At 41.3% G+C, this 20,410-nt stretch overlaps 1 protein-coding gene across 1 annotated transcript in view; it reads right to left on the reverse strand.

Moving 5' to 3' along the window:
* FAM98C (family with sequence similarity 98 member C) overlaps positions 1 to 20,092 on the reverse strand; it is a 52,084-nt gene extending 31,992 nt beyond the window's left edge. Inside the window, exons 1-2 of the mRNA XM_053721623.1 lie at positions 19,841 to 20,092; positions 12,641 to 12,789 (exon numbers count right to left, since the gene is read on the reverse strand). Coding sequence (XP_053577598.1) covers positions 12,641 to 12,789; positions 19,841 to 20,043 — 352 coding nt within the window. The 5' untranslated portion in view covers positions 20,044 to 20,092. The remainder of the gene's footprint in view (positions 1 to 12,640; positions 12,790 to 19,840) is intronic.
* Between the last annotated feature and the right edge of the window lie 318 nt (positions 20,093 to 20,410).

The raw sequence follows: 20,410 nt of genomic DNA on the forward strand, positions 1-20,410 counted from the left end.
TGAATGTAGGACCTTGTTGTTCTGTTGTCGGTTAGAATTTTTACTGAATTTCCCTGGAGTTGCTTCCGAAAGTGAAGTAATGCCTGATAGACTGCTTTTATTTCCAGCACATTTGCATGAAGGGATTGAAGACTTCTTTGACATGATCCCTGTGCATATTTTCCCTGGCACATAGCTCCCCAGCCGAGTTTGCTGGAATCTGTCTGTAAAATTATCCAATATGGTGCCACTAGAGGGAAGCCTTGAGAAAGGTTCTCTTTCTGAAACCACTAATGTAGACATCTTCTTAACTCCACTGGAAAATTAATCTGCTGAATGAGTCCCAGGTGTTTTAAGTAAAATCTTCGAAAATGGAATTGAAAAGGATGCATCCTCCATCTTGCCCATTTCACCAAATGGATGAGGGAATACATGTGACCTAACAGTTGGATCCCTATTCGAGCTGTTAAATAATATGATTTTTGAAGCTTTTTGAAGTAAGTTATCAAATTGTTCCTTCTTTGCGGGGACACAGAGACTAGTGAATTCTTCGTATCGAACTGTGCTGAGTTGGCTGAAGCTGACTCTTCTGTAGATTTTTTTTTTGACACTCTGCCTGTTGAACAGTGTTAGAGATCAAGAGAATGTCGTCTAGATAATGTATTACAAATAGACACCAGATCCATAGTTATGCAATAAGAGGAACTAGGGTCTTTGTAAATATTTGAGGTGTTGTGGATATGCTGAATGGAAGAGCAGTGAACTGGCAGTGTCTTCTTCCTATAGCAAATCTTAGGAATTGCCTGTGAACTTCTGTGATAAGAATGTGGAAATAGACATCCTTTAGATCCACTGATAACAGGTATGCCCCTGGAAGCACTGCGTTTATCACTGTAATGAGTGATTCCATTTTGAACTTCTTGACCTCCAGAAAGGAATTTAAATGCCTGAGATCCAGGACTGGTCTCCAGGAATTGTTCTTCTTTCTCACTAGAAATAGAGGAGAATAGAAACATAGAAATCGTTGGCATGGTGGAACCTCTTGAATTACTTCGTATTCCAGAAGTTTCTGAACAAACTGCAGAATTACCTGATGTTTCATTTCTTTATCTGGGAGTGTTGATATTACAAAGCTAGGAATTGGAGGTTTCTTCTTGAACTCTACTGTATCAGTATCAAAATCAGCAGAAGCAGCAGGATCATTTGAATGAACTAAAGAGGCCTTGCCCTCAGAATCAGTGGCAGATAATTGAACACCCTCAGAACCATGTTCACCAGAAAATGTGACTGCATTAGCACTTCCACCAAAAAGTTGAAAAAGGCAATCTTTACATAATTTCTTGTTCTGCCAACAGGGTTTATCACATAATGCACAGACAGGCTTGGGCTCAGGCTCAGGGCTAAAAAATAAAAGCCTCATAAGAAAAAATTACATTTGCAAAACTAACGGCTAGATTACGAGTTGAGCGTTAGGGTAAAAAAGCAGCGTTAACAGGTCCTAACGCTGCTTTTTTACGCCCGCTGCTATTACGAGTCTTGCAGGTATAGGTGTCCCGCACACTTGTTTGGCCTTACCGCAAACCGTAAAGTTCGTAAACCCTTTTTTCTATGGGACTTCCATAGCGCCGGTATTACGAGTTTGTCCTGGAAGGCCAAAAAGTGAGCGGTACACCCTACCCCGTCAAGATTCCCAATGCCTTTTAAAGTCAGTAGTTATGAGTTTTACACTACAACGCTGTAGCATAAAACTCATAACTAAAGTGCTAAAAAGTACACTAACACCAATAAACTACCTATTAACCCCTAAACCGAGGCCCTCCAGCATCGCAAACACAAAAATAAAATTTTTAACCCCTAATCTGCCGCTCTGGACATCGCCGCCACTAGAATAAACATATTAACCCCTAAACCGCCACACTCCCGCCTCGCAAACACTAGTTAAATATTATTAACCCCTAATCTTCCGCTCCGGACATCGCCGCAACCTACATTATTATTTATTAACCCCTAATCTGCTGCCCCCAACATTGCCTCCACCTACCTACATTTATTAACCCCTAATCTGCCATCCCCAACGTCGCTTGAAACGTAAGTCTAGCCCTAACACCCCCTAACTTAAATATAATTTAAATAAATCTAAATAAAATTACTATCATTAACTAGATTATTCCTATTTAAAACTAAATACTTGCCTATAAAATAAAACCTAAGCTAGCTACAATATAACTAATAGTTACATTGTAGCTAGCTTAGGTTATATTTTTATTTCACAGGCAAGTTTGTATTTATTTTAACTAGGTAGAATAGTTACTAAATAGTTATTAACTATTTAATAACTACCTAGCTAAAATAAATACAAATTTACCAGTAAAATAAAACCTAACCTATGTTACAATAACACCTAACACTACACTACAATTAAATAACTTATCTAAATTAAATACAATTAAATAAATTAAATTAGCTAAATCACAAAAAAACACTAAATTAAAGAAAATAAAAAACAAATTACAGATCTTTAAACTAATTACACCTAATCTAAAAGCCCTATCAAAATAAAAAAGCCCCCCCAAAATAAAAAAAAACCCTAGCCTAAACCTAACTACCAATAGCCCTTAAAAGGGCCTTTTGCGGGGCATTGCCCCAAAGAAATCAGCTCTTTAACCTGTAAAAAAAAATACACACAACCCCCCCAACAGTAAAACCCACACATCCAACCCCCCAAATAAAAGCCTAACTAAAAAAAAACTAAGCTTCCCATTGCCCTGAAAAGGGTATTTGGATGGGCATTGCCCTTAAAAGGGCATTTAGCTCTATTGCTGCCCAAAGCCCTAACCTAAAAAATAAACCCACCCAATACACCCTTAAAAAATCCTAACACTAACCCCCAAAGATTCACCGGGAGAAGTCTTCATCCAAGCGGCAAGATGTCCTCAACGAAGCCAGAAGTGGTCCTCCAGACGGGCAGAAGTCTTCATCAAGACGGCATCTTCTATCTTCATCCTTCCGACGCGGAGCGGCTCCATCTTCAAGACATCCGGCACGGAGCATCCTCTTCAAACAACGGCTTCTTCGTAATGAATATCTCTTTAAGTGACGTCATCCAAGATGGCGTCCCTTAGATTCCGATTGGCTAATAGAATTCTATCACCCAATCGGAATTAAGGTAGAAAAAATCCTATCAGCCAATAGGATTGAACTTCAATCCTATTGGCTGATCCAATCAGCCAATAGGATTGAGCTCACATTCTATTGGCTGTTCCAATCAGCCAATAGAATGCGAGCATCAGCCAATAGGATTTTTTCAACCTTAATTCCGATTGGCTGATGGGTGGTGGGTTTTACTGTTGGGGGGGGGGGGGGTTGTGTGTATTTTTTTTTACAGGTAAAAGAGCTGATTTCTTTGGGGCAATGCCCCTCAAAAGGCCCTTTTAAGGGCTATTGGTAGTTTAGTTTAGGCTAGGGTTTTTTTTATTTTGGGTGGGCTTTTTTATTTTGATAGGGCTCTTAGATTAGGTGTAATTAGTTTAAAGATCTGTAATTTGTTTTTTATTTTCTGTAATTTAGTGGGGGGGGTTGTGATTTAGCTAAATTTAATTTATGTAATTGTATTTAATGTAGGGAATTAATTTAATTATAGTGTAAGGTTAGGAGTTAGTGTAACTTAACTTCGGTTTTATTTTACAGGTACTTTTGTATTTATTTTAGCTAGGTAGTTATTAAATAGTTAATAACTATTTACTAACTATTCTACCTAGTTAAAATAAATACAAACTAGCCTGTAAAATAAAAATAAACCTTAAAATAACTACAATGTAACTATTAGTTATATTGTAGCTAGCTTAGGGTTTATTTTACAGGTAAAAATGTAGTTTTAAATAGGAATAATTTAGTTAATGATAGTAATTTTATTTAGATTTAAATTATATTTAAGTTAGGGGGTGTTAGGGTTAGACTTAGATTTAGGGGTTAATACATTTAATATAGTGGTGGCGACGTTGGGGGCAGCAGATTAGGGGTTAATAAGTGTAGGTAGGTTGCGGCGACATTGGGGCGGCAGATTAGGGGTTAATAAATATAATGTAGGTGGTGGCGGCGATGATGGGGGCAGCAGATTAGGGGTTAATAAGTATAATGTAGGTGGCGGCGATGCCCGGAGCGGCAGATTAGGTGTTAAAAAATATAATGCAGATGTTGGGGGCGGCAGATTAGGGGTTAATAAGTGTAAGATTAGAGGTGTTTAGACTTGGGGTTCATGTTAGGGTGTTAGGTGTAAACATAAAATGCGTTTCCCCATAGGAATCAATGGGGCTGCATTACTAAGTTTTACGCTGCTTTTTTGCAGGTGTTAGACTTTTTCTCAGCAGGCTCTCCCGATTGATGTCTATGGGGAAATCATGCACGAGCACGTACGACCAGCTCACCGCTGACTTAAGCAGCACTGGTATGGAGCACAATTTTGCTCAACGCTCACTTCTTGCCTGTTAACGCCGGGTTTGTAAAAACCCGTAATACCAGCGCTGTAGGAAAGTGAGCGGTGAGAAAAAAATGCAAGGTAGCACCGCACAGCTAATAACGCAAAACTCGTAATATGGCCTTAAAAAAGGTATGTTTTTTTCTAAATAGCTGTATTTCCTTGGGCAGTGTCTGGATCAATATTAGCCTCTTGCTGCATATTGGGAAGTTTTTAAAAGTAAGGCAATACTATTCAAGAATGAAGAAGCCCAAATTTATATAAAAAGTGCTCTGATACAACAGCACAACTGGCATATAGCCTAGGAACTCAAGGTGAGAAGGTAGGCAACCTGGATCATCCAGCAACGCTTCTGGAAAAACTTGAAAACCAAGGAAGGCAACTGATACTGCCAGGCCCATGCCAAAATCAATTTGAAGAGTGCACGCGCTTCAGAGGATCCTCAGACAAAACCCCTGTGACGTCATTTCCAGTGACGTAACGGAACATGGCGGCTCCCATCAAAGGTCTCTCTAAGGAAGACCTATACAGCCACTCTCACGACCCAGGATCCATTCGCTGCAGGGGAAACAACAATCGGCCCTAGGTAAGTTCTAGCAGCCACCCACTGCCCAGGATCAAAGAGGGTCTCTTAGTCCTGTCCACCTTGAAGGCTGGACAGAACTAAGAGGATAAGGGGAATGGGTCCAGATTAACTTTATAGGTAACCAGGGGAGTGGTCTTTTCTGTCCACACCCCTTTGGGAGCGGGCTTCTCACTGGTAAGCATTACCAGGGAGGGCCAAGATATGATGATTATACCCAAATAGACCATATTTAGAATAAGAAGCTTTAACCCCTTAACCCAATATGAAGCAGATCTATGGCATATGGTACAAAGCCCATTGTACTGCATAAAGTAGATCTATGTTGCAGCTTCAGCAAGCTCCAGCAGTCACTTGACAACCGATAGCTGCTGTTCCTGAGCGGCAGGTATCTGTCTGCATATGGTAACGGAGCATGAACGGTGCAGCAGATCCATATGAAGGCAGGTGCCAGATTGTTACAGACACTGTGTGTGTCACAAAACTGTTCAAAATATGGGCGAATGTGTGCATATAATATATATATAATAGTACGGTTGACTGAAGAAACCTGTGCTAGGTAATGTATCACAAATGTCATGAATTTTCAACACTTTGTGTCAACTTTTTATCAATTTTTAAGCATAATTTGCTATTACAGGTTCTTCATAGAAAAACACTTCATACATCCAGTTCTATTGTAAAACATAGCTTTTATTTAAAAACTTCAAATAAAATGTTACAGACCTGGAATTGATTTCGATTAAGTGCCATGTACAGTGTTAAATACCTCTGATCCTTGGAGATGCGTCACTAGACGCGTTTCGCCGTAGCTTTCTCAATAGTGAGTCACTTGTATTGGTAAATTGACACTCAAATAGGGATACTAACTTAGTAGTTAATAAAATCGTATTCAGAGTTCAGACCAAAAAGGTATCTTGGTCTGAAGCCTGAATATCCAGTACATCTCTTGTCTGGAGAGCAGCTGAAATTTGTCACCCCCTCTCTTGGGTTCTTTGATTTTGTCAATGACCATCCACATCAGAGTGTCAAAGCTCTTACTGTGTCTGGTCACAAAGTGATTAACCAATGGTGTACTACACTTGCCAATATAAGTTATTGACAAGTGTTCACGGATACGTGTGCGGACTTCTCTAGTCGTGAGTTCTACGTACTGTAGGTTACACGAGGCACACCACAATAGATAAATCGAATAGGTGGACCTGCAATTTAAGCAAGAATCCACTGCAAAAGTTTAACCTGTTGCAAATGACTGAAATGATGAGGCCAAAAAATTGTTGGTAAGGGGGAAGAGAGTGACATCCAATATAAATGTTCGAAAGGACTCACTGCATGTTGTCTCTGTTTCTAAGAAAAACATTATTGCCTTAATACCCATCTCATGCGGTATCGAAGAATACGGAGCAACAACATCAACAGTGATCCATCTCAATCTCATAGTCCATTGAACCTGATCAACTATTTTAAGAACATGCTTAGAATCCCAGATGTAGCTTGAAAAGCGATTTAACCAAGGGTTGCAAGATATCATCAAGCCACTCAGAGATGTTCAAGCATAGACCCTATGCCACTAACAATGGGCCTACCCTGAACATTATTAGTGGACTTGTAACTGGGTATTCCCCATTTAAATAGCGGAAAGTGTTAGTATCAATCAATCCCTGGTCCAACGCCTCATCTAAAAGGTGCATAAGTTGTCTTTGAAAAGATTTAGTGGGATCCTGTCTCAGCATCTCATAGTTGTCTGTATCCCCCAATAGTCTCAACGCCTCTTGAATATTGTCAGGGTGCCAGGAATTAGACTGAGACAAGAAGTGCAAAAATAATCCCACCTTTATTAATAGCAAAAAAATAATAAAATGTCCACAAGTCAAATAACAAGCCAGGAATCAAAACCAGAGCTGGTAGTCAGACAAGCCGAGTCAGGAGCCAAAGCGAGTAGTCAGACGAGCCGGGATCAGGAACAAGGAGAACAGCAGAGTCAGGAACAAGCCAGGGATCAGGAACCAGGAGGGATGTCAGACAGCCAGGTTATACACAGGAGCTCTCACAAACAGATCTGAGACAACGCAAGGGCAAAGCATACTGAACAGAGGCCCTTTAAATAATAAGTGATGACATCACAATTCTGAGACTGCATCCTGTCTCACATGGATGATGTAAACCAGTCTGGCCATAAAAGGAAGTGCAGTAAATGAGCAGCATCACACAGTATGCACCAGAGTCAGCAAGAGAGGTGAGTAAAACGGTGCCAGCAGCACATGGCAAACAAAACAGGGAAAAAACCCTGACAAATATAATGGGCAAGATCCATGACAACTACAGATCCCCCTTATCGGCCTGCTTGATCACCAGATCCACATTCTCACTTAACCCTTTAAGTGCTTTTTGTTCATTAGCTTTAAAATTCTCTCTTACAGATCTTTTAGTATATTATAAATCCCTCAGATCAGACTCAACTCTTCTGTAGAAGGTTTCAATTATTCTCCCTCTGCTCTGAAGAGGATAGAAATTGTATTTGTTTTTATAGCTCTTACTTTTAGATGTTAGTACTTGGCTATCTTCCACAGTGCCATCTCTTTCCATCTCCTCCAGATTCAATATATCACATGATTCCTGAAACATTAAGGTATCTGAGGGGTTACTATTTTGACACTCATTAGATGTTACCACACGATTACTCTCAACAACTTTGGAAGAATGCTTGCGTAAGCTTACGCTCCAAACAAATTTATTCAACTCAAGCATTGTTTTAAACAAATTGAATTCCACAGTGGGTACAAAACCCAATCCGAGGCTGAGTACCTTTTCTTCATCTTTAGTAAGAGTACGTTTTGAGAGATTTCTAATCATGACCTTGTATTTCAAGGGGGCTCACGTTTGTCTTGTTTGGTATCTCCCTAGCTGTGATTGCTGGGTTCCCGTACCTTCCCCTTCCCTCGTGTGCTGGCCCATCTGAAAAACCTGCTCCATCAGCTGCTCTCCAGACAAGAGATGTACTGAATATTCAGGCTTCAGACCAAGATACCTTTTGTTCTGAACTCTGTATACGATTTTATTAAGTACTGGAGTTAGTATCCCTATTTAGCCCTTGTATTGGTACATTGACACTCTGGTTATGTGGGGGCGACTGAATAAAGGGAAGCTTTTTTGCCCTTATCATCCAAATGGATGTTTTTTCACGGTCTATACTGACACAGACACAGAGTGCCAATGTATCAACAACAAAAAAACCCTCAAAAATAAATTCATTTAAAAATAATCCCAAAAATATTCAAAAACATCTAAGAATATCTTCAAAAATGTTTGATATCATACTCAAAATAATCAAAATAGGCAATATATATAGTTTTTGATCATTGGTATATTTCATACATGGCTTATCGTCATTTCCCATTTCCCTTAGTATGTATAAGCAATATTTAAGGCTTTTGACTTGTTTGACAATATTGTACTTGAAAATGGAAATTTTGATTATTTGATTGTTAGTTTTTGTATGTGCAAGATGAATTCTTGTTGGGTTGCGCAAAAGGCATAGTTCAATGCGATATGACATAATATTATATTAAGTTGAGATAAATCTTTAGGATTAAACCGTGTTTATTTATTAAGTTGTTATAAATGATAAATGACATAGGATAACTCTGTTGCATTGCATTCGATTAATATTGTTCCACAAACTGTTTATTTAAAATGTATCCCCTTGCCGCCCATCTCTGTCTCTTTAAGTGTTTGGAAAAACCTGTATCCAATCAGAGACTAGGGAGTGGTTTTTAAAGCTTAGTATGGGAGTTAAGTTTTATGGACTATGAGTACGGTGCTATGCCGAAACACATCAGTTCGTTGTAGCATATGGGGACATCCCTCTCCATGTTTTATAATTGATATCTAATAAAGTGTATTTTTTATTTTACACCTCCTGGCTACCTTCGTTTTTCTTGTGTACCTTATATCTAAGCCTCTGCAGACTGCCCCCTTATCTTAGTTCTTGTGACAGACTTGCAGTTTAGCCAATCAGTGCTGACTCATAAATAACTCCATGGACGAGAGCACAATATTATCTATATGGCACACATGAACTAATGCCCTCTAACTGTAAAAAAACTGTCAAATGCATTCAGATAAGAGGTGGCCTTCAAGGGCTTAAAAATTAGCATATGAGCCTACCTAGGTTTCACTTTCATTTAAATTTTGACCGGATGTCATTTTAAGGGAACACTAAAGTCAAAATTAAATTTCCATGATTCAGAAAGAAATTTAAAAAAAAAAAAAAAAACATTCCAATTTCACCTCCATTATCATACTACTAGTCCTAAAGCCCATTTACACGGGCCATTTTTTGCAGTACAGCGGTCCCACCCCTTGCTCTCTCTCCACCTCTCTTTTGCTCTCTCTCTCTCTCTCCACCTCTCTTTTGCTCTCTCTCTCCCCCCCCTCTCTTTTGCTCTCTCTCTCCCCCACTCTCTTTTGCGCTCTCTCTCCCCCACTCTCTTTTGCGCTCTCTCTCCCCCACTCTCTTTTGCGCTCTCTCTCCCCCACTCTCTTTTGCGCTCTCTCTCCCCCACTCTCTTTTGCGCTCTCTCTCCCCCACTCTCTTTTGCGCTCTCTCTCCCCCACTCTCTTTTGCTCTCTCTCCCCCCCTCTCTTTTGCTCTCTCTCCCCCCCCTCTCTTTTGCTCTCTCTCTTCCCCTCTCTTTTGCTCTCTCTCTTCCCCCCTCTCTTTTGCGCTCTCTCCCCCACTCTCTTTTGCGCTCTCTCTCCCCCCCTCTCTTTTGCGCTCTCTCCCCCCCCTCTCTTTTGCTCTCTCTCCCCCCTCTCTTTTGCTCTCTCTTTCCCCGCTCTCTTTTGCTCTCTCTTTCCCCGCTCTCTTTTGCTCTCTCTTTCCCCCCCTCTCTTTTGCGCTCTCTCTCTCCCCCCTCTCTTTTGCGCTCTCTCTCTCCCCTCTCTTTTGCTCGCTCTCTCTCCACCTCTCTTTTGCTCTCTCTCCCCCCCTCTCTTTGGCTCTCTCTCCCCCCTCTCTTTTGCTCTCTCTCTCCCCCCTCTCTTTTGCTCTCTCTCTCCCCCCTCTCTTTTGCTCTCTCTCTCCCGCCTCTCTTTTGCTCTCTCTCCCCCCCTCTCTTTTGCTCTCTCTCCCCCCCCTCTCTTTTGCTCTCTCTCTCCCCCCTCTCTTTTGCTCTCTCTCTCCCCCCTCTCTTTTGCTCTCTCTCTCCCCCCTCTCTTTTGCTCTCTCTCTCCCCCCTCTCTTTTGCTCTCTCTCTCCCCCTGTCTTTTGCACTCTCTCTTGCTCCACCTCTCTTTTGCGCTCTCTCTCCCCCCTCTCTTTTGCTCTCTCTCTCCCCCCTCTCTTTTGCTCTCTCTCTCCCTCCCCTCTTTTGCCTTCTTTCCCCCCCTCTTTTGCCTTCTTTCCCCCCTCTCTTTTGCGCTCTCTCTCTCCCCCCCCCTCTCTTTTGCGCTCTCTCCCCCCTCTCTTTTGCTCGCTCTCTCCCCCCTCTCTTTTGCTCGCTCTCTCCCCCCTCTCTTTTGCACTCTCTCTTGCTCCACCTGTTTTGCGCTCTCTCTCCCCCTCTCTTTTGCTCTCTCTCTCCCCCCTCTCTTTTGCTCTCTTTTGCTCGCTCTCTCCCCCCTCTCTTTTGCACTCTCTCTTGCTCCACCTCTGTTTTGCGCTCTCTCTCCCCCCTCTCTTTTGCTCTCTCTCTCCCCCCTCTCTTTTGCTCTCTCTCTCTCCCCCCTCTTTTGCTCTCTCGCTCTCCCCCCTCTTTTGCTCTCTTTCCCCCCCTCTTTTGCTCTCTTTCCCCCCTCTTTTGCTCTCTTTCCCCCCTCTTTTGCTCTCTTTCCCCCCTCTCTTTTGCTCTCTTTCCCCCCTCTCTTTTGCTCTCTCTCCCCCCCTCTCTTTTGCTCTCTCTCCCCCCCTCTCTTTTGCTCTCTCTCCCCCCTCTCTTTTGCTCTCTCTCCCCCCCCTCTCTTTTGCTCTCTCTCTCCCCCCTCTCTTTTGCTCTCTCTCCCCCCTCTCTTTTGCTCTCTCTCTCCCCCCTCTCTTTTGCTCTCTCTCTCCCCCCTCTCTTTTGCTCTCTCTCTCCCCCCTCTCTTTTGCTTTCTCTCTCCCCCCTCTCTTTTGCTCTCTCTCCCCCCTCTCTTTTGCACTCTCTCTTGCTCCACCTCTTTTGCACTCTCTCTCCCCCCTCTCTTTTGCTCTCTCTCTCCCCCCTCTCTTTTGCTCTCTCTCTCCCCCCTCTCTTTTGCTCTCTCTCTCCCCCCTCTCTTTTGCTCTCTCTCCCCTCTTTTGCCTTCTTTCCCCCTCTCTTTTGCGCTTTCTCTCTCCCCTCTCTTTTGCGCTCTCTCTCTCCCCTCTCTTTTGCGCTCTCTCCCCCCTCTCTTTGCGCTCTCTCCCCCCTCTCTTTTGCTCTGTCTCTCCCCCCTCTCTTTTGCTCTGTCTCTCCCCCCTCTCTTTTGCTCTGTCTCTCCCCTCTTTTGCTCTCTTTCCCCCCTCTCTTTTGCGCTCTCTCTCTCCCCCCTCTCTTTTGCGCTCTCTCTCTCCCCCCTCTCTTTTGCGCTCTCTCTCTCCCCCCTCTCTTTTGCGCTCTCTCCCCCCTCTCTCCCCCCTCTCTTTGAGCTCTCTCCCCCCTCTCTTTGCGCTCTCTCCCCCCTCTCTTTCCGCTCTCTCCCCCCTCTCTTTGCGCTCTCTCCCCCCTCTCTTTGCGCTCTCTCCCCCCTCTCTTTGCGCTCTCTCCCCCCTCTCTTTTGCTCTGTCTCTCTACCCTTTTTTTTGCTCTCTCTCCATCCCTCTCTTTTGCTCCATCTCTCCCCCCTCTTTTGCTCCGTCTCTCCCCCCTCTCTTTTGCTCTGTCTCTCTCCCCTCTCTTTTGCTCGCTCTCTCCCCCTCTCTTTTGCTCTTTCCCCTCTCTTTTGCTCTCTCCCCCCTCTCTTCTGCTCTTCCCCCTCTCTTTAGCTTTTTCCTATCTCTTTTTGTCTCTCCCCCTCTCTTTTTATTTCTCTCCCCTCTCTCTTGCGCCGACCGCGTCCGGTCACGCCCCAATCACGCCCACACACCCGCCCGGTCACGCCCATGCTCTCGCTCGGCCACACCCACTTTCGCCCCACCGTCACAAACAGAAACAGCATGGGAAGGCCAGGTGTGTTTGTCCTCGTGCTGTCTCTACTGCGCATGACAGCTTCGGACAAACACACTTGGCCTTTTATAGTATAGGATGCACAGCCTGTGTAGATGCGCACTTTATGAGGTGCAAGCTTCAACTGAGCATGTGCAAGAGTTCACATATAGGAGTCTAAGATTTGGCTGTCACCTGGTACAGGGGAAAGGGAAATGTAGAGATATTTTGAAATGTATCTTTCAATTATGCATTTTATTATTGCAGTACTGCAAAGAGGTTAAACACATAAAGTCAGCTTTAGACCAACAATGCACTACTAGGACCTACTGTAGCTGAATACATCTGATGAACCGATGACAAAAGGCATATGTGCATAACCAACACTAACCAGCTAGCTCCCAGTAATGCACTGCTACTGCTGAAGGTATGTACACGTTTTAACAAAGAATACCAAACGAACAAAGTAATTTAGACAGAAGAATTTAAGTGCCTCACCTTCTGTAGGACTTATGTTCTCTTCCAATGATGCTACCGCTTTAAGTTCAGACACCAGCCACGCACAGAGAGACGTAAACTGCTGGCAGCTGGCTCCAGAGGAGGTGGAACGTGCCAAGTTGTCTTCGTTTAATAGGGGTCCTGTGTATCTGAAAATTAGTAATAACCCAGAATTAAGTGAGCTCCAATTGGTGTATAAATAAATATGCTAACTACATTAACGGGACAGTGTACTGTAATTTCTCCCATCTTAATGTGTTTCTATGGCTTGTTATACCAGCTACAGAGTATAAAATATATGGCAAACTGCTACTATATCTGTTCATATATGAAATTGCTGTGTATGTTATTTGAAACCACAACCCAAGAAAATGGGCTTAGCTTGCAGTGAGCGTAGACTTCATTAGCTTGTCTATTTATTTATTTTTACACAAAATCTTTCTTATCTCACCCCAACATACACAGCCAGGACAACTTGAGTGAGAACAATGAAAATTAACATTTTAGTATCTCTCTGCCCAACCCCCCCAACCACTGACAGTGTGTTGTTGTTTTCTAAACATTCTTATTTACGAAGCTTTTCTATTGAAATTTTAATTATAGGTGGGGATAAAACTGGTAAAAGCAAATATATGATATATATTAAAATCAAAGTAAATAAGCTACCTGTAAACAATTTAATACACTCCAGCAGGTAAAATTAATTATTGAAACCCATTAAAGGAGAGAAAAAAAAATAACAACCATAAAATGGCCCTTTAACAGTTTACGGTTTAAAGAAAAAAACTATTACATGTAAAAATGGTTTCATTTGAATTTAAACCACTGTATCTGAACCTTTTTATTATTAAAGGGACATGAAACCCAAATTTCTTCGTTCATGATTCAGACAGAGCATACTACTTTAATTTACCTCTGGTAATAAATTTACGTTGTTCTCGTGGCATTCTTTGTTAAATACCTAGGTACTGTAGGTAGCGTGCACGTGTCTGGGGAACTATATGTCAGCTGTTTTGTAAGAATGCTTTGTTAAGCACTAGATGGAAGCAATGTATGACACTGTTAAAAGCATTTTTACAAAACTGCTGCCATAGAATGCCCCTAACAAATGCACGCTCCTGAGCATGCCTACCTACCTGCTTTTCAACAGAGAACATCAATAAAATTAAAAAAAAATATATAAACTTTCTTTAAAAGGTGTGCACTCTATGTGAATCATTAAAGAAATGTTTTAGGTTTAAACCGCCTTTAAAAAGGGACATTAAACACTAAATAAATGCTAGATAGGATGATGCATTCAACTGATTAGTCTGAGAATAACATCTAGATGTATTTTATAAAGTTTCATTAGCTGTTTAAATATTGATAAAATAAGTGTAAAGTTTTAGTGTTTATAAAACAATGGGAGCTGCCATGTTGTAACTTAGGTTACCTTCTCTGCTGTGGCCAATTAGGGACAGTTATAAATAGGTCACTAGAGTGTGCAGCCAATGAGGCCCATTTATCAAGCTCCGAATGGAACTTGAGGGCCCGTGTTTCTGGCGAGTCTTCAGACTCGCCAGAAACGCAAGTTATGGAGCAGCGGTCCAAAGACCGCTGCTCCATAACCTGTCCGCCTGCTCTGATGAGGCGGACAGAGATCGCCACAATTCGACCCGATCGAGTACGATCGGATTGACACCCCACTGCCGGCGGTCGATTGGCCGCGAGTCTGCAGGGGGCGTCACAAGAGCTGCTGGTGCAATGCTGAATATGGAGAGGGTATTGTTCTCCGCATTCAGCGAGGTCTGTCGGACCTGATCCGCACTGTCGGATCAGATCCGACAGACCTTTGATAAATAGGCCTCTATGGCTGTGTGGGATATAACAGTATTCCATTTCTAACAGGAACTGAAAAGCTCACAATTTCAGAATGGAATTACATGAAAAGGGGAATAAATAATGAAAGTATATTGCAGAGTTTGTATGATATATATATATGATTTATCATTTTATATTACAATCTCAAAGTGTTAAATGTCCCTTTAAATACAGGCTATGGATGTTGCCTCACTAGCCCCAAAGTGGATGGATAAATTCCCAACTCACTCGCTATTTGATAATTGAGATCATTAGTGTGATCTGGAAGATAGAACTCAAATAATGCATCACTAGGGTTTCCAGGTGTCCAGTATTTAACTGACCAGTCCTGTAGTTCAGCAGGTTGTCTAGTAAAGTTTATACATAAAACCTAGACACTATAAAGAGACAGTAAATTCAAAATTAAACATTCAGGATTCAGATACAGCATAGAATTTTAAACAACTTTCCAATATACTTCTATTTATCTAATTTGCTTGTTTCTTGGTAACCTTTATTATTATTATTATCGGTTATTTATGAAGCGTTAACAGATTCTGCAGCGCTAAAATTAAAAAGCATACCTACGTAGCATCTGAAGCATCAATGCACTAAAGGGAACTAGCTGCTGATTGGTGGCTGCACATATATGCCTCGTCTTTGGTTTACTAAATTTGTGCAGCTACCTCCCAGTAGTGCATTGCTGCTTCTTCAACAAAGATAATCGAAATAAATTTAACCCCTTTGTGCCGGTATAATCGTGTTCACATGGAGAGATGTTGCGATGTAAACACTATTAGTAAAAATAAAATCACACGATCATCGATGCGATCAAGTGATTTCAAAGCTGGGATTGGATCATGAGGTACAGTCTAAGATGCAAGGCACGCCCCCCCCCAGGCCAATCCTTGCCTAGGTCAAAGGGGGAAGCTGCAGAACGCCTTATATGGAAGGATGTTCTATGCCGTGCTAACGGCGTTAAAGCCCAGCTCTGTTAGGACGGTATGGAACGTCCAAATGGCGTGAAGGGGTGAAAATAGTATGATTTAGGTGAATTATGAAAGAAAAAGTTAGGTTTCATGTTCTTTTAAAAAGAATGGTCTAATCAAAATTAAACTTTCATGATTCAGAGCAGCAATTTTAATCAACTTTCTAATTTACTCCTATTATCAATTTTTCTTTGTTCTCTTGGTATCTTTATTTGAAAGTAAGCTTAGGAGCCAGACCATTTTTGGTTCAGCACCTGGGTAGCGCTTGCTGATTGGTGGCTACATTTGTACACCAATAATCAAGCGCTGTCCAGGTCCTGAACTAAAAAAATGCTTTACATTCCTGCTTTTTAAATAAAGATAGCGAGAGAACGAAGAAAAATTGATAATAGGAATAAATTAGAAAGTTGCTTAAAACTGTTGCTCTATCTGAATCGTGAAAGGGGTTTAGTATCCCTTTAATTCTGAGGAGGCGGAGAGGTTAAGAATCAGCTGCTTGATTAAAGGGACAGTAAATACCAGAATTGTTATTGTTTAAAAAGATAGATAATCCCTTTATTACCCATTCCCCAGTTTTGCACAACCAACACTGTTATAGTAATACACTTTTTACCTCTGTGATTATCTTGTATCTAAACCTCTGCAAACTGCCCCTTTATTTCAGTTCTTTTGACAGACTTGCATTTTTAGCCAATCAGTGCTGGCTCCTAGGAGCTTCACGTGCCTGAGCTCAATGTTATCTATATGAAACACATGAACTAACGCCCTCTAGTGGTGAAAAACTGTCAACATGCTTTCAAATTAGGGGCAGTCTTCAAGGTCTAAGAAATTAGCACATGAACCTCCTAGATTTAGCTTTCAACTAAGAATACCAGGAGAACAAAGCAAAATTGGTAATAAAAGTAAATTGGAAAGTTGTTTAAAATTGCATGGCCTATCTGAATCATGAAAGATTTTTTTTTACTTTACTGTCCCTTTAATAGTAAAATATGAGATCACCTGCGCTATGGGCCCTATAAAAACGACTAAATCCTACCTCTATTGATAGAGGAATAATGACCTCCTCTATAGCCAAGGTATCTATAAAATAAATATAGTGAAGGAATTGCTCCTCTAAAATGTGCTATAGTGCAAAAAACAAATTACGTTTCAACAATCAATGAATATATTACATAATATACACAATAAATTCAATCCACATTAAAAGGTAATACTGTATTAATAGTGTGCACGCTAAAAGTCTCAATCACTGTTTTTTTAGCGATATCTACTTTTAGCGTGCACGCTTTTTATACAGTATTACCTTTTTGTGTGGATTGAGTTTATTGTGTATATTATGTAATAAACTGATTTTCAAAATTACCCCATTTTTTTGCACTATGGCACTTATTAGAGAAGCGCTTCCATCACTGTATTAATTTCATTGATTAGCAGTGCTTGACCAATCTGTTTAAAAATTAGGAGCCAGTAAGAATATTTTGGAGCCGCCAGGCATATTTTTAGGAGCCAGACAGTTGGATTTGTATATCGATATATGGAGAATAACCCAAAAAGTTAGTAGCCAGGGGTAAAATTATAGGAGCCAGTGGCTCCAGGCTCCTGGGTTTGTTGAGCCCTGGATTAATGGGACCCTACTTGTCAGCAAAGTCCCACCATGAATTAAAAATCAGATTATGTAAAACTTTAGCTGATTATTTATGAACTTTAAAAGGGATACTGAAGCCAATTTTTTTTTTCATGATTCAGATACAGCATGTAGTTTTAAAGGGATAGTCTAGTCAAAATTACACTTTCATGATTCAGATAGAGCAGGCAATTTTAAACAACTTTCTAATTTACTCCTATTATCAATTTTTCTTCGTTCTCTTGCTATCTTTATTTGAATTTAAGCTTAGGAGCCGACCCATTTTTGGTTACGCACCTAGGAAGTGCTTGCTGATTGGTGGCTACATTTAGCCACCAATCAGAAAGCGCTACCCAGGTACTGAACCAAAAGATGAGCCGGCTCCTATGCTAACATTCCTGCTTTTTCAAATAAAGACAGCAAGAGAACAAAGAAATTGATAATAGGAGTAAATTAGAAAGTTGCTTAAAATTGCATGAACTATCTGAATCATGAAAGTTTAATTTTGACTAGACTGTCCCTTTAAGCAACTTTCTAATTTATTCCTATTATAAATTATTATTCTTTCTTTTTCAAATAAAGATACCAAGAGAAAAAAAGAAAATTGATAATAGGAGTAAATTAGAAAGTTGCTTAAAGGGTCATGATACCCAAATGTTAAAACACTTGAAAGTGACGCAGCATAGCTGTAAAAAGCTGAGTAGAAAATATCACCTGAACATCTCTATGTAAAAAAGAAAATTGTTTTACCTCAAAAGTTCCTCAGTAGCCACATCCCATTGTAAAGGACTTCTAAGCAGCAAATCAGTATGTCTGTCCCGGGACAGCGGAAGGAGCAAGCTTACGTGCACTCTCATCTTATTTCCCTATTCAGTGTAAGGAAATTTACTATGAAATCTCATGTGAGTTAAAGTGAAAGTAAATCCTAGTGTTTTACAAACGCTAGGATTTACTATTGAAACAAATAAAGGGCACTTTCATTCATGAAGTATAAGATACTTCATGTAGAAAGCTCCTTTATTTGATTCAAACGATCGCCGCTCTTAGCTCCTACAGCACGGCTAAAAAAAATGTGGCTAAGATAGCAGTGTGGTAAATCCAGCTCCCATGGGCGCCAAGCCGGATTTATCGCACGGCTATTGGCTAAGAGGTGAAAACGTCACCTCTTAGCCCAAAAAAAATTTGGCCGTGGGCTGCCGTAGCAGCTAAGAATGGCGATCGATTGAATCAAATAAAGGAGCTTTCTAAATGAAGCATCTTATACTTCATGAATGAAAGTGCCCTTTATTTGTTTCAATAGTAAATCCTAGCGTTTGTAAAACGCTAGGATTTACTTTCACTTTAAGGCTGCGTTCGGGCAGCGCTCCAAGCGAACTGGAACTCGCTTGGAGCGTTTTTCTCACACTTGCAAGTGAGATGCCTAGCGTTTTTTGAGCGCTCTGGTGACGTAAGTCCCAGCGCTTCCAGTGTGCTGGAAAAGCTGGGACTTTTCAGAGCAAGCTCAGACGCTTGGAAACATGGCAGCCTCCACACACGTGTTGCTGTGGAGGCTGACATGTTTTTATGCATATAATATGATTTTTCGTGTGCTCTAGAGTGGCGTATGAAGTGAAAAGAAATGGGCTACATTATCTAGAGCACACAAAAAATCCTATTATATGTATAAAGCCACAAAGACCTGACATTCAAGCACTGTGTATTTCCCTCACAGGGTGGGCTGGCGATAGTTGTGTGGGCGGGTTAGAGATGTGTGGGCGGGTTCCGGGAATTGCCGATTTTGATCCCCAGAGCCGAGAATGATTTCCCCAGTCTCTTGGCAAACATCGCAACTCTGACCCACCTCTATTCAGTGCAGGATAAGCTACAGGGGCTGAGCTGAGAGCAGCTGAATGGAGGTGGGTCAGAGTTACGATGTTTGCGAAGAGACTGGGGAAATCATTCTCGGCAGGCAGCTACAAGGGAGCTTAGTAAAAACGTTCGCATGCACCGTCCATTATTTGTGCAGCAGATCCCTTTGCGCATGCGAACGTTTTTTTCAAAGCTCCCTTTCTTGTGTCGTCACCTAGCGTCAGGTCATCGCTGGGAGTGAAGCGCCTCCACTAGCTCCTAAGCACTGCCCGAACGCAGCCTATGTGAAATCTCATGAGATCACAGTAAAAAAGTTCATGACCCCAGCACTGTTGATGCTGATTGGCTGCTGTTCATTTTTTATTTATTTTTTTACCTGCAGCTGAGCAGTAACTGAAGTATAACTTTTTACACAGAACTTAGTTTGCTGAGCTGAGGAAATTGTGAGGTAAAATATCTTCCTTTTTTACATAGAGATGCTCAGGTGATATTTTCCTGTCAGTTTTTTACAGTTATACTGCATCAGTTTCATGTGATTTAGCATATGAGTATTATGTCCCTTTAACATTGCTGCTATTTCTGACTCATAAAAGAAAAAATGTTGGCTCAGTATCCCTTTAATTATATCAACACCTTTATTTCTGTCTTTTTTCTTTGGAGGGGGCGCACTGGGACCCCCATGTGTCACAAAGTCAGCGCTATCACTTCTTCTTGCACATATTTATTGTCACTCCTGATAGGTTTTTGTAAATATATAAAAAAAAATACTAAAGCACTAAAACGTCTGACTTTATTACTGTGCACATATTTACTGTGACAACCTGTACTTATAGTGACAATGATATAATATATTTCCCTGATTATTTAGTGGGTTTATGCGCTTTTGCCTCACGCACACACCCCACTTCCTGTAGCAGCCGGGCCACCTCGCCGCGCAGACGGCACCAGACCTCCTCCTCTGCATTCTCTCGGCCTGCCTCAGCTGCGCTACCAACACTAGTTTCCTCGCTATGGAGAGCTCCGGTGCTAGGCCCTGACTCCTCGGCGTCTCGTTCAGGCTCCAGCCTGGCTCCCTGCGAGTTTTCTAAATCCTGTTCCTCCATGCAAGATCGAGGATTGGCCGTGGCCTATCAGCTTCTTTTCGTTACTGGGCAACAAGGCCCGGTCGCTGACGTCACCATTTTTGCAGCCAATCAGTAAAATATTTTTTATTTATAAGACTTGGTTAGTATAGGCGTAATTGGTGCAGTCATATGTAACACAAATACATGCGCTGCACAATTAATATGGAGAAGTTACATAATTTAATTTCATCTGTTTAAAAATTTGACTTGATTGTCAAGTTAAATTAGTTTATATTTTTTGGACAAATTAATAATCATTTTATACTTTATACAATTATAGTTATTACTACATATCTACATTTTTTACCACATATAGTTAAATATTATATACTAGTCCTAAAGTCCA

The sequence above is a fragment of the Bombina bombina genome, chromosome 7 (genome assembly GCF_027579735.1).
Source record: "Bombina bombina isolate aBomBom1 chromosome 7, aBomBom1.pri, whole genome shotgun sequence".
Classification (NCBI taxonomy): domain Eukaryota; kingdom Metazoa; phylum Chordata; class Amphibia; order Anura; family Bombinatoridae; genus Bombina; species Bombina bombina.